Genomic DNA, 14,890 nt, shown 5'->3' with positions numbered 1-14,890 from the left:
GCCTTCACACACCCAACCCTCTCACTCCATTACAGTAACAAAATGTGGAAAAAGTCAAGGGGTCTGAATACTTTACAAATGCACTGTACATGTTCCCTTTGTTGTTGTTTTTTTTAAATTACGTTCAAAGCTATAAAACAAGCTCCACACTCTCTACCTCACTGACCTTCTTTTCTTTGAGGTAGTATCCAATTGCAAAATTTCTGTCGCCTGTTTCTTTTTCAGACTGGAACCTGAGAGACACAGAGACCAAAAGAGTCCATGACGACGTCACATCAATAATGCAACAAAGGGAAACTGTTTTAGAAATGGTTTTCTGGCAAATTAAGACATTAGCGAAAACTCACGTGGCATTGCTGAAACCAACGTACTCTTGACCAGCCATCTTCTTGATAAAATCCATCACCTGAGGAGAAAGGATGACTGATATATAGTTATTCTTCCATGGCAAAGACACAAGAGAATTGCTGGCGTGGTGTGGCGTGGTATTGTGTCAAGCTTGTACTGTGCATTCTACTAAACGGTATTGTATATGTGTCAATGTCAGGTGACATGTATGGAATGACATGTACAGTATAGTACTTACGTAGTCAAACTTCTCTGCCTTGTTTGAGCCAGGCTAGTGACACAGGGAAGGAGGAAGAACAGACATCAACAACATACCTGTACTGTAAAAGCAACGTAAAAGACACATCAAAGGCCTTTAGCTAAGTCAACCACAAGTCAGCAGTCTTCTTAATGGACTTTAGGATACAGGAGGCAGAAAACTTTACTACAGTACTGTTAATGATGTCGCGATATCCAGGACTTTAGAATACAGGAGGCTGTAAACTTTACTACAGTACTGTTAATGATGTCCCGATATCCAGGACTTTAGAATACAGGAGGCTGTAAACTTTACTACAGTACTGTTAATGATGTCCCGATATCCAGGACTTTAGGATACAGGAGGCTGTAAACTTTACTATAGTATTATTAATGATGTCCCAATATCCAGGACTTTAGGATACAGGAGGCTGTAAACTTTACTATAGTATTATTAATGATGTCCCGATAACCTACTAATATTGTACAAGGTGACATAAGAAAGCAGTCATCACAGTGTGTACGGTATATAGCAGCTTGTAAAGATAGTGGTAACGATTTTCATAAAGTCTCAGCGGTTTACAGACACTTTCAACAGTACACCTGCTCCAAGTCAACAGCACCTGGTCTGAAACAAGTACATTATATATCACTGATCAAGCACTGATAGGGTGGATTTGCTTGTGAAATAACATCATTTTACTGTATACAAATTAAATAGCATTGCAGTGATGGCCCAAGTGACCCTAAATCGCATATGTCAATGCATGTCCTGTATTGGGGTATAAATAAGAGAGTTTACTTCACAAAGATGTACTACACAGTAACATTTCCATTTCAGTATATCGATTCAACTGAAGATGAATTCTGAACAGGTAAGCCGAAATTCAGACTTAGACCCTGCTGTTATTCCTTCAGGTTATCTCTGTCGTCTTTATCTCTGTCCTCTTTATCTCTGTCCTCTTTATCTAACTTCCACTTGGAGCCCCGTCCGTCTTTATATAGAATACATCCCATCAGTTAACCTTGTCTGCTGTCTATCTGCATTTCTCTCTGTCTGCCGGAGATAGCGACACACACCTCTCCAAAGAGCCACATTCATTGTCTAAACTGATGCTCCCACCCGTCTCAGGCTCCCTCCCCCAGCATGGTGTGAGGTGAGAGGAGAGTCCCCCAGCCTGGTGTGAGGATGAGAGAAGAGTCCCCCAGCATGGTGTGAGGATGAGAGGAGAGTCTCCCAGCATGGTGTGAGGATGAGAGGAGAGTCCCCCAGCATGGTGTGAGGTGAGAGGAGAGTCCCCCAGCATGGTGTGAGGATGAGAGGAGTCCCCCAGCATGGTGTGAGGATGAGAGGAGTCCCCCAGCATGGTGTGAGGATGAGAGGAGTCCCCCAGCATGGTGTGAGGATGAGAGGAGTCCCCCAGCATGGTGTGAGGATGAGAGGAGAGTCTCCCAGCATGGTGTGAGGATGAGAGGAGAGTCCCCCAGCATGGTGTGAGGTGAGAGGAGAGTCCCCCAGCATGGTGTGAGGATGAGAGGAGTCCCCCAGCATGGTGTGAGGATGAGAGGAGTCCCCCAGCATGGTGTGAGGATGAGAGGAGTCCCCCAGCATGGTGTGAGGATGAGAGGAGAGTCTCCCAGCATGGTGTGAGGATGAGAGGAGAGTCTCCCAGCATGGTGTGAGGATGAGAGGAGTCCCCCAGCATGGTGTGAGGATGAGAGGAGAGTCTCCCAGCATGGTGTGAGGATGAGAGGAGTCCCCCAGCATGGTGTGAGGATGAGAGGAGAGTCTCCCAGCATGGTGTGAGGATGAGAGGAGAGTCTCCCAGCATGGTGTGAGGATGAGAGGAGAGTCTCCCAGCATGGTGTGAGGATGAGAGGAGTCTCCCAGCATGGTGTGAGGATGAGGAGAGTAATAAAGCCGATTCAACCAGGTTCAAAGAGTTAAGAACACACTACACTACTGGTGACACTACTGACTACACTACTGACTACACTACTGACTACACTACTGGTGACACTACTGACTACACTACTGACTACACTACTGACTACACTACTGACTACACTACTGACTACACTACTGACTACACTACTGACTACACCACTGACTGCCCTACTGGTGACACTACTGACTACACTACTGACTACACTACTGGTGACACTACTGGTGACACTACTGACTACACTACTGACTACACTACTGACTACACTACTGACTACACTACTGACTACACTACTGACTACACTACTGACTGCCCTACTGGTGACACTACTGACTACACTACTGACTACACTACTGGCGACACTACTGACTACACTACTGACTACACTACTGACTACACTACTGACTACACTACTGACTACACTACTGACTACACCACTGACTGCCCTACTGGCGACACTACTGACTACACTACTGACTACACTACTGACTACACCACTGACTGCCCTACTGGCGACACTACTGACTACACTACTGACTACACTACTGATCACACTACTGACTACACTACTGACTACACTACTGACTACACTACTGACTACACCACTGACTGCCCTACTGACTACACTACTGACTACACTACTGACTACACTACTGACTACACTACTGACTACACCACTGACTGCCCTACTGACTACACTACTGACTACACTACTGACTACACTACTGACTACACCACTGACTGCCCTACTGGCGACACTACTGACTACACTACTGACTACACTACTGACTACACTACTGACTACACCACTGACTGCCCTACTGGCGACACTACTGACTACACTACTGACTACACTACTGATCACACTACTGACTGCCCTACTGGTGACACTACTGACTACACTACTGACTACACTACTGGCGACACTACTGACTACACTACTGACTACACTACTGACTACACTACTGACTACACTACTGACTACACCACTGACTGCCCTACTGGCGACACTACTGACTACACTACTGACTACACTACTGACTACACTACTGACTACACCACTGACTGCCCTACTGGCGACACTACTGACTACACTACTGACTACACTACTGACTACACTACTGATCACACTACTGACTACACTACTGACTACACTACTGACTACACTACTGACTACACCACTGACTGCCCTACTGGCTACACTACTGACTACACTACTGACTACACTACTGACTACACTACTGACTACACTACTGACTACACCACTGACTGCCCTACTGACTACACTACTGACTACACTACTGACTACACTACTGACTACACTACTGACAACACTACTGACAACACTATTTTACATGTGACTACTATCTACAGCCATGCCAGATATACCCGTGTTCAAATACTGTTTGAAAATAATTACAGATACTTCAGCTGTGTTTGACTGAGCTTAAACGTTACAATTGGACCAATAGAAAAGACGACGAGCATAGCCCGCCCACCTGCCACTCCAGGCAGCCTAAAGCAAATGTGTATGTTTTAAAGATTTCCAATAGCATTTTAATCCACGTCTGGTGCCAAATAGAAGCATGTGTCAGGGACAAAGTCAAATTAGGTGAGTGTTGGGTCCAAGGCTGGCAGGCGACCTGGATCTTAGTTCTGTGTTCATATTTGTTTTACATGTCAAACATTGAACTGGTTTCAACCACACGTCGATTCAGAAACCATTGACAGTGACATATACAATTGACAGTGACAGTGACATATATCATTGACAGTGACATATACCATTGACAGTGACATAAACCATTGACAGTGACATAAACCATTGACAGTGACATATACCATTGACAGTGACATATATCATTGACAGTGACATATACCATTGACAGTGACATAAACCATTGACAGTGACATATACCATTGACAGTGACATATACCATTGACAGTGACATATACCATTGACAGTGACATATACCATCGACAGTGACATATACCATCGACAGTGACATATACCATTGACAGTGACATATACCATTGACAGTGACATATACCATTGACAGTGACATATATCATTGACAGTGACATATATCATCGACAGTGACATATACCATTGACAGTGACATATACCATTGACAGTGACATATACCATTGACAGTGACATATACCATTGACAGTGACATATATAATTGACAGTGACATATATAATTGACAGTGACATATATCATCGACAGTGACATATACCATTGACAGTGACATATATCATTGACAGTGACATAAACCATTGACAGTGACATAAACCATTGACAGTGACATATATCATTGACAGTGACATATACCATTGACAGTGACATATACCATTGACAGTGACATATACCATTGACAGTGACATAAACCATTGACAGTGACATATACCATTGACAGTGACATAAACCATTGACAGTGACATATACCATTGACAGTGACATATACCATTGACAGTGACATAAACCTTTGACAGTGACATATACCATTGACAGTGACATATACCATTGACAGTGACATAAACCTTTGACAGTGACATATACCATTGACACATCATTGAGGGTGGGATATTCTGGGGGAAGATTCAGTCAGGCAGGATATACTCATACCGTGTATACATGTGGTCTGTAGGCTGTCTGCCTATTTACCTTGATAAGAGAGCTGATGACAATGGCTCCAGCATTCACCATGGGGTTGTGGGGTTTGTCTAGGTACACAAGTAGCAGGGTTAATACAGAGTTAACACAGTAAATTCATAGAAGTAGAAGTTTGAGCGATAAGTCTTAAGACAGACGATATCATGTCCACTTGGTAGAATGTAGAAGAACTATCTTGCCACTTTGAACTCACGTGGCCTTAAACTTCCAACTGAAATCATATCGTATCCTTCCACCAAACTAACAAAGTCCCTACAATATTGCAAGGGTTCCCTTACCCACCTTCCTCATCCAGGTAGAGTTTGTTGAACTTGAGTCCGCTGGGCTCCATCCCCACATAGCGGTGTACCTTCTCTGTCCCAGCCTCGTGGATGGCCACAGCATACTCCAGAGGCTTCACACACGACTGGAGGCAGAAGGGCTGCTTGGTGTCCCCTACTGAGTGTCTGGAGGGAGAGGAGGGAGGAGACAGGGAAACACAGGGAAGAAAGGGAAAGGAGAAGATAGGGGGAAGACAGGAAAAAAAGAGAGGACAGGAGGAGAGAGGAAAACAGGAGGAAGAGATAGGAAGAGAGAGAGGCCAGGAGGAGAGGAAGAGATAGGAAGAGAGAGAGGACAGGAGGAGAGGAAGAGAGAGAGGCCAGGAGAGAGGAAGAGATAGGAAGAGAGAGAGGCCAGGAGGAGAGAGGAAGAGATAGGAAGAGAGAGAGGCCAGGAGAGAGGAAGAGATAGGAAGAGAGAGAGGCCAGGAGGAGAGAGGAAGAGATAGGAAGAGAGAGAGGCCAGGAGGAGAGAGGAAGAGATAGGAAGAGAGAGAGGCCAGGAGAGAGGAAGAGATAGGAAGAGAGAGAGGCCAGGAGGAGAGGAAGAGATAGGAAGAGAGAGGACAGGAGGAGAGAGGAAGAGATAGGAAGAGAGAGAGGCCAGGAGGAGAGGAAGAGATAGGAAGAGAGAGAGGCCAGGAGGAGAGGAAGAGATAGGAAGAGAGAGGACAGGAGGAGAGGAAGAGATAGGAAGAGAGAGAGGCCAGGAGAGAGGAAGAGATAGGAAGAGAGAGAGGCCAGGAGAGAGGAAGACAGGGGGAAGAGAGAGAGGACAGGAGGAGAGGAAGAGATAGGAAGAGAGAGAGGCCAGGAGGAGAGGAAGAGATAGGAAGAGAGAGGACAGGAGGAGAGGAAGAGATAGGAAGAGAGAGAGGCCAGGAGGAGAGGAAGAGATAGGAAGAGAGAGAGGCCAGGAGGAGAGGAAGAGATAGGAAGAGAGAGAGGCCAGGAGGAGAGGAAGACAGGGGGAAGAGATAGGAAGACAGGCCAGTAGGAGAGAGGAAAAAACAGGGAAGAAAGAAGAGAGGGAGAGAAGGCCTAGTTGTCAGCATAAGTAACTATTTCACATTCAGTTATGGTTTTAAATAACTTTTAATCTGCCAGACATCCTCTGTCCATCCACAGTACCCAGAGACACACTCCCAGAGATCAGGACTGTTGTACTTACCTCTGTCCATCCACAGTACACAGAGACACACCCCAGAGATCAGGGCTGTTGTACTTACCTCTGTCCATCCACAGTACACAGAGACACACCCCAGAGATCAGGACTGTTGTACTTACCTCTGTCCATCCACAGTACACAGAGACACACCCCCAGAGATCAGGACTGTTGTACTTACCTCTGTCCATCCACAGTACACAGAGACACACCCCAGAGATCAGGACTGTTGTACTTACCTCTGTCCATCCACAGTACACAGAGACACACCCCAGAGATCAGGACTGTTGTACTTACCTCTGTCCATCCACAGTACACAGAGACACACCCCAGAGATCAGGACTGTTGTACTTACCTCTGTCCATCCACAGTACACAGAGACACACCCCAGAGATCAGGCCTGTTGTACTTACCTCTGTCCATCCACAGTACACAGAGACACCCCCCCAGAGATCAGGACTGTTGTACTTACCTCTGTCCATCCACAGTACACAGAGACACACCCCCAGAGATCAGGACTGTTGTACTTACCTCTGTCCATCCACAGTACACAGAGACACACCCCAGAGATCAGGACTGTTGTACTTACCTCTGTCCATCCACAGTACACAGAGACACACCCCCAGAGATCAGGGCTGTTGTACTTACCTCTGTCCATCCACAGTACACAGAGACACACCCCCAGAGATCAGGACTGTTGTACTTACCTCTGTCCATCCACAGTACACAGAGACACACCCCCAGAGATCAGGACTGTTGTACTTACCTCTGTCCATCCACAGTACACAGAGACACACCCCAGAGATCAGGACTGAACTTGGCCAGGTGGGGAATGTAGACTGCTACCTGGATCCAGGAAGTACAGACAGACCATTAGAACAAGTGCATGTTTCTAGCTCCAACACAGTGCAGTAATATCTACAAATGCAATTACCACCCCCCCCCCCCCCCCCCCCCCCATTTTTTCCCCCACCTACTCATTCAAGGGTTTTTCTTTATTTTTACTATTTTCTACATTGTAGAATAATAGTGAAGACATTAAAACTATGAAATAACACATAAATAACACATATGGAATCATGTAGTAACCAAAAAAACTAAAAAGTAATACATCTAAGATGTATTAAAACTTCCGACTTCAACTGTATATGGCAGTGACAATAACCTAAGAAAATTATCTCAGGAGGTAATGCAGTCGGGCATTTGATGGTGAGGTATCCCAGATCGGGAGAACAAAAGGGACATAAGTTCCTGTACATTACCACAATCGCACTCTGATTTGTTAATCATGAGACATACCCCTTCCTGCAGCAATCACATTAAATCAGAAGCAGGTCATGAAGCCAATACTGTACACATTAAACAGTTACTACTGTACACGTTAAATAGATACCACTGTATACGTTAAACAGATACTACTGTAGACGGTAAACTACTGTACACGTTAAACAGATACTACTGTACACGGTAAACTACTGTATACGTTAAACAGATACTACTGTAGACGGTAAACTACTGTACACGTTAAACAGATACTACTATACACGTTAAACTACTGTACACGTTAAACAGATACTACTATACACGTTAAACAGATACTACTGTACACGGTAAATAGATACCACTGTACACGTTAAACAGATACTACTGTACACGGTAAACTACTGTACACGTTAAACTACTGTACACGGTAAACTACTGTACACGGTAAACTACAGTAAACACGGTAAACTACTGTACACGTTAAACAGATACTACTATACACGGTAAACTACTGTACACGCTAAACAGATACTACTGTACACGTTAAACTACTGTACACGGTAAACTACTGTACACGGTAAACTACTGTACACGGTAAACTACAGTAAACACGGTAAACTACTGTACACGGTAAACAGATACTACTGTACACGTTAAATAGATACAACTGTACACGTTAAACTACTGTACACGTTAAACAGATACCACTGTATACGGTAAACTACTGTACACGTTAAACAGATACTACTATACACGTTAAACTACTGTACACGTTAAATAGATACAACTGTACACGTTAAACTACTGTACACGTTAAACTACTGTACACGTTAAACTACTGTACACGTTAAACTACTGTACACGTTAAATAGATACCACTAACAAGTTAAACTACTGTACATGTTAAACAGTTACTACTGTACACGTTAAACAGATACCACTGTACACGTTAAACTACTGTACACGTTAAACTACTGTACACGTTAAACAGATACTACTATACACGGTAAACTACTGTACACGTTAAACTACTGTACACGTTAAATAGATACCACTATACAAGTTAAACTACTGTACACGTTAAACAGATACTACTGTACACGTTAAACTACTGTACACGGTAAACTACAGTAAACACGGTAAACTACTGTACACGGTAAACAGATACTACTGTACACGTTAAATAGATACAACTGTACACGTTAAACTACTGTACACGTTAAACAGATACCACTGTACACGTTAAACTACTGTACACGTTAAATAGATACAACTGTACACGTTAAACAACTGTACACGTTAAACAGATACCACTGTACACGTTAAACTACTGTACACGTTAAATAGATACAACTGTACACGTTAAACTACTGTACACGTTAAACAGATACTACTATACACGGTAAACTACTGTACACGTTAAACAGATACAACTGTACACGTTAAACTACTGTACACGTTAAACTACTGTACACGTTAAACAGATACTACTATACACGGTAAACTACTGTACACGTTAAACAGATACCACTGTACACGTTAAACTACTGTACACGTTAAACAGATACTACTGTACACGTTAAACTACTGTACACGTTAAACAGATACCACTGTACACGTTAAACTACTGTACACGTTAAATAGATACAACTGTACACGTTAAACTACTGTACACGTTAAACTACTGTACACGTTAAACAGATACTACTATACACGGTAAACTACTGTACACGTTAAATAGATACCACTATACAAGTTAAACTACTGTACACGTTAAACTACTGTACACGTTAAATAGATACCACTATACAAGTTAAACTACTGTACATGTTAAACAGTTACTACTGTACACGTTAAACAGATACCACTGTACACGTTAAACTACTGTACACGTTAAACTACTGTACACGTTAAACAGATACTACTATACACGGTAAACTACTGTACACGTTAAACTACTGTACACGTTAAATAGATACCACTATACAAGTTAAACTACTGTACACGTTAAACAGATACTACTGTACACGTTAAACTACTGTACACGTTAAATAGATACCACTAACAAGTTAAACTACTGTACATGTTAAACAGTTACTACTGTACACGTTAAACAGATACCACTGTACACGTTAAACTACTGTACACGTTAAACTACTGTACACGTTAAACAGATACTACTATACACGGTAAACTACTGTACACGTTAAACTACTGTACACGTTAAATAGATACCACTATACAAGTTAAACTACTGTACACGTTAAACAGATACTACTGTACACGTTAAACTACTGTACACGGTAAACTACAGTAAACACGGTAAACTACTGTACACGGTAAACAGATACTACTGTACACGTTAAATAGATACAACTGTACACGTTAAACTACTGTACACGTTAAACAGATACCACTGTACACGTTAAACTACTGTACACGTTAAATAGATACAACTGTACACGTTAAACAACTGTACACGTTAAACAGATACCACTGTACACGTTAAACTACTGTACACATTAAATAGATACAACTGTACACGTTAAACTACTGTACACGTTAAACAGATACTACTATACACGGTAAACTACTGTACACGTTAAACAGATACAACTGTACACGTTAAACTACTGTACACGTTAAACTACTGTACACGTTAAACAGATACTACTATACACGGTAAACTACTGTACACGTTAAACAGATACCACTGTACACGTTAAACTACTGTACACGTTAAACAGATACTACTGTACACGTTAAACTACTGTACACGTTAAACAGATACCACTGTACACGTTAAACTACTGTACACGTTAAATAGATACAACTGTACACGTTAAACTACTGTACACGTTAAACTACTGTACACGTTAAACAGATACTACTATACACGGTAAACTACTGTACACGTTAAATAGATACCACTATACAAGTTAAACTACTGTACACGTTAAACTACTGTACACGTTAAATAGATACCACTATACAAGTTAAACTACTGTACATGTTAAACAGTTACTACTGTACACGTTAAACAGATACCACTGTACACGTTAAACTACTGTACACGTTAAACTACTGTACACGTTAAACAGATACTACTATACACGGTAAACTACTGTACACGTTAAACTACTGTACACGTTAAATAGATACCACTATACAAGTTAAACTACTGTACACGTTAAACAGATACTACTGTACACGTTAAACTACTGTACACGGTAAACTACAGTAAACACGGTAAACTACTGTACACGGTAAACAGATACTACTGTACACGTTAAATAGATACAACTGTACACGTTAAACTACTGTACACGTTAAACAGATACCACTGTACACGTTAAACTACTGTACACGTTAAATAGATACAACTGTACACGTTAAACAACTGTACACGTTAAACAGATACCACTGTACACGTTAAACTACTGTACACGTTAAATAGATACAACTGTACACGTTAAACTACTGTACACGTTAAACAGATACTACTATACACGGTAAACTACTGTACACGTTAAACAGATACAACTGTACACGTTAAACTACTGTACACGTTAAACTACTGTACACGTTAAACAGATACTACTATACACGGTAAACTACTGTACACGTTAAACAGATACCACTGTATACGGTAAACAGATACTACTGTACACGGTAAACTACTGGACACGTTAAACTACTGTACACGTTAAACTACTGTACACGTTAAACTACTGTACACGTTAAACTACTGTATACGGTAAACTACTGTACACGGTAAACTACTGTACACGTTAAACAGATACTACTGTACACGGTAATCTACTGTACACGGTAAACTACTGTATACGGTAAACTACTGTATACGGTAAACTACTGTAGATGGTAAACTACTGTACACGGTAAACTACTATACACGGTAAACTACGGTATACGGTAAACTACTGTACACGGTAAACTACTGTACACGTTAAACTACTGTACACGTTAAACAGATACTACTGTACACGTTAAACAGATACTACTGTACACGGTAAACTAGTGTACACGGTAAACTACTGTATACGGTAAACTACTGTACACATTAAACTACTGTACACGGTAAACTACTGTACACGGTAAACTACTGTACACGGTAAACTACGGTATACGGTAAACTACTGTACACGGTAAACTACTGTACACGTTAAACTACTGTATACGGTAAACTACTGTATACGGTAAACTACTGTACACATTAAACTACTGTACACGGTAAACTACTATACACGGTAAACTACGGAATACGGTAAACTACTGTACACGGTAAACTACTGTACACAGTAAACAAATATACTTACATGTCCGTCATGGTTTTTCTGGACGGTGTCGTAGATTTGATCTATCTTTGTTACAAAGGAATCAAACTCAGGGATGATAAACTTCTTTCTGAAGGCCTGGATCAGAAGCACTATGTTCCCACCAACACACCTGAGGATCAACAACAACATTTTACTAGAACTGGAATAAGGAAATGAATACCCTTTGTCAGTGAACCAGAGCCCTAGAACATTAATTCTGAATTGCACTGTTAGACTCAACTGTCTTTTCAAAATTAAGGAGAGTGCTTCAACAATGAATTAGAGTTAATAACTATGAAAGGATTCTCATTCAGAGTAAATGATTGTCGGTACAGAAACCAGTGCTTCTCATAGTGTACATTTTAAAGGGTCTACACCCAGCTAGCACATAACGTTCTGAGAACCATATGTTTCTTAGGTGGGAATTTCACTACTTCAGCATAACGTTTCCTACAGGTTTCATCTTGGTACTAGTACATTAATGTTCCCATAACATTAACAAAACTTTCCATAAAAACCACAAGGAAACATTAGTAACGTTCAAAGAACGTTCTAAGAATGTTATTTAAGAACATGCATTCTGTTCTCAGCGTCAACAAAACTCTTTTGAGGGAAGCATAGTAAAACGTTCTCAGAACCTCCCTGGTAACCTAAAAATGTACGTTCCCAGACCAGACAAAATGTTCACTTCCGTTCTCAGAACGTTTACAAAACTTTCAGTTCTACCGGAAACGTACGGTTTTGTTCCCAGAACCAAAAGGAAACCAAAAACGTACTCTCCCTCAACTTCCAAGTATTCTACACAGTAGGTTATTCATAAATAAAGGTTGCGAAAAGTGAAAAGGCCTATCATATGTCTTTGTTGTGAGCAGAGAGGTGGGTTGGGGTAGGACATAATAAGGCATTGATCGGGGTGTTTTTAATAGGATACTGGGAGTATAATTAGCTGTGTGTGTCACAGAGAATAACGTGCACATTCTCACATAGCTCGGCTGAACCCTATTTCCCACAGCAATTCAAACCACTTATCAGCACCAAGATTAGGAAACAAAAACAACAGCGGTAGAAGCAGTGGAATAACGGCCATTCGCCAGATAACAGGCCATCAACTGCACCTCAGGAAGTGTCCCTCAGTACTGCCTCAAAGGAATCATCGGGAAAGTTAACAGGAGCTTTTCAAAGAACTGATAGCAGTCTCTTAAAGCGACAGTACACACATCTAATTATAATCAAATAAGTAAGATAATAAGTAAACATACACTAACTCCTGACTCCATAGTTATAAATCAGAGTCATGGTGTGGCATGATAAAGACTAAATGTCTCTCATTTTGGCTGTGTGTATGTGTGCATGTGTGTGCATGCGTGTGTGTGTGTGTGTGTGTGTGGCCCCAAGGTCCAAACCAGCTGGCATCTATCAATCCGAGTCGTTCCCTGCCCTGTAGCCCACAACAAGACTACCCACCCACTACCCTCACACAAATACATGCAGATAATACGTAGGCTAGTGCACCGAGTCAGAGCACACATGCTGTTGTCTCTAGCTAACTTTTAAACATGAAGATTAAATGACAGCGAGAGAGGAGCTGAATGTCTGTCCGTCTGTGTGTGTGTGTGTGTGTGTGTGTGTGTGTGTGTGTGTGTGTGTGTGTGTGTGTGTGTGTGTGTGTGTGGCAGGGAGACAGAGAGAAATACAGTATAATATAGGCCTACAACAAACCCTGGATTAATCATGTGGAATGCTGAAGGGGTCAGGGTATTTATAGCCTGTCTCTACCATGGCACTTTGCAGTAAGAGGAGACGGAAATGTGATGACAGTGTGTTAGAGAGGCAGAGAGGGGTAGAGAGAGGTGGAGAGAGGCAGAGAGGGGTAGAGAGAGGTAGAGAGAGGCAGAGAGAGGTGGAGAGGGGTAGAGAGGGGTAGAGAGAGGCAGAGAGGTGGAGAGAGGCAGAGAGAGGTGGAGAGAGGCAGAGAGGGTTAGAGAGGTGGAGAGAGGCAGAGGGGTAGAGAGAGGTAGAGAGAGGCAGAGAGGCAGAGAGAGGCAGAGAGGGTTAGAGAGGTGGAGAGAGGCGGAGAGAGGTAGAGAGGTGGAGAGAGGCAGAGAGGGGTAGAGAGAGGTGGAGAGAGCTAGAGAGAGGTGGAGAGAGCTGGAGAGGGGTAGAGAGGTGGAGAGAGGCAGAGAGGGGTAGAGAGGTGGAGAGAGGCAGAGGGGTAGAGAGAGGTGGAGAGAGTTGGAGAGGGGTAGAGAAAAGTGGAGAGAGCTAGAGAGAGGTGGAGAGGGGTAGAGAGATGTAGAGACAGGTAGAGAGAGGTAGAGAAAGGTGGAGAGAGGTAGAGAGAGGTAGAGAGGGGTAGAGAGGGGTAGAGAAGGGTAGAGAAGGGTAGAGAGAAGTGGAGAGGGGTAGAGAGAGGTGGAGAGAGGGGTAGAGAGGGTGGAGAGGGGTAGAGAGAGGTGGAGAGGGGTAGAGAGTAGTGATGGGGGAAAAATGTATACAGTTACATATCGCAATATTATTGTGTACGATATTATATCGATACTTTGGCATTAAGTATCGCAAAATAAAAAAAATCCTCCTATAGTTTGTTCTTCTTTTT

General features: G+C 42.5%; 1 protein-coding gene across 3 annotated transcripts in view; it reads right to left on the bottom strand.

The window, feature by feature from the left end:
- The window catches only part of LOC129851526 (glutaminase kidney isoform, mitochondrial-like), a 43,038-nt gene that overhangs the window by 12,289 nt on the left and 15,859 nt on the right, over positions 1-14,890 (bottom strand). Inside the window, exons 4-10 of one of the 3 annotated variants that reach the window (XM_055918153.1) lie at positions 12,295-12,424; positions 7,461-7,540; positions 5,492-5,655; positions 5,201-5,259; positions 587-619; positions 348-406; positions 167-233 (exon numbers count right to left, since the gene is read on the bottom strand). In XM_055918153.1, coding sequence (XP_055774128.1) covers positions 167-233; positions 348-406; positions 587-619; positions 5,201-5,259; positions 5,492-5,655; positions 7,461-7,540; positions 12,295-12,424 — 592 coding nt within the window. The other 2 variants (XM_055918154.1, XM_055918152.1) reach the window with 2 other exon arrangements.

Source organism: Salvelinus fontinalis, chromosome 3 (assembly GCF_029448725.1).
Source record: "Salvelinus fontinalis isolate EN_2023a chromosome 3, ASM2944872v1, whole genome shotgun sequence".
Taxonomy (NCBI): domain Eukaryota; kingdom Metazoa; phylum Chordata; class Actinopteri; order Salmoniformes; family Salmonidae; genus Salvelinus; species Salvelinus fontinalis.
The sequence above is the reverse complement of the archived record's forward strand: the minus strand, read 5'-3'. Positions and strand labels throughout refer to the sequence as shown.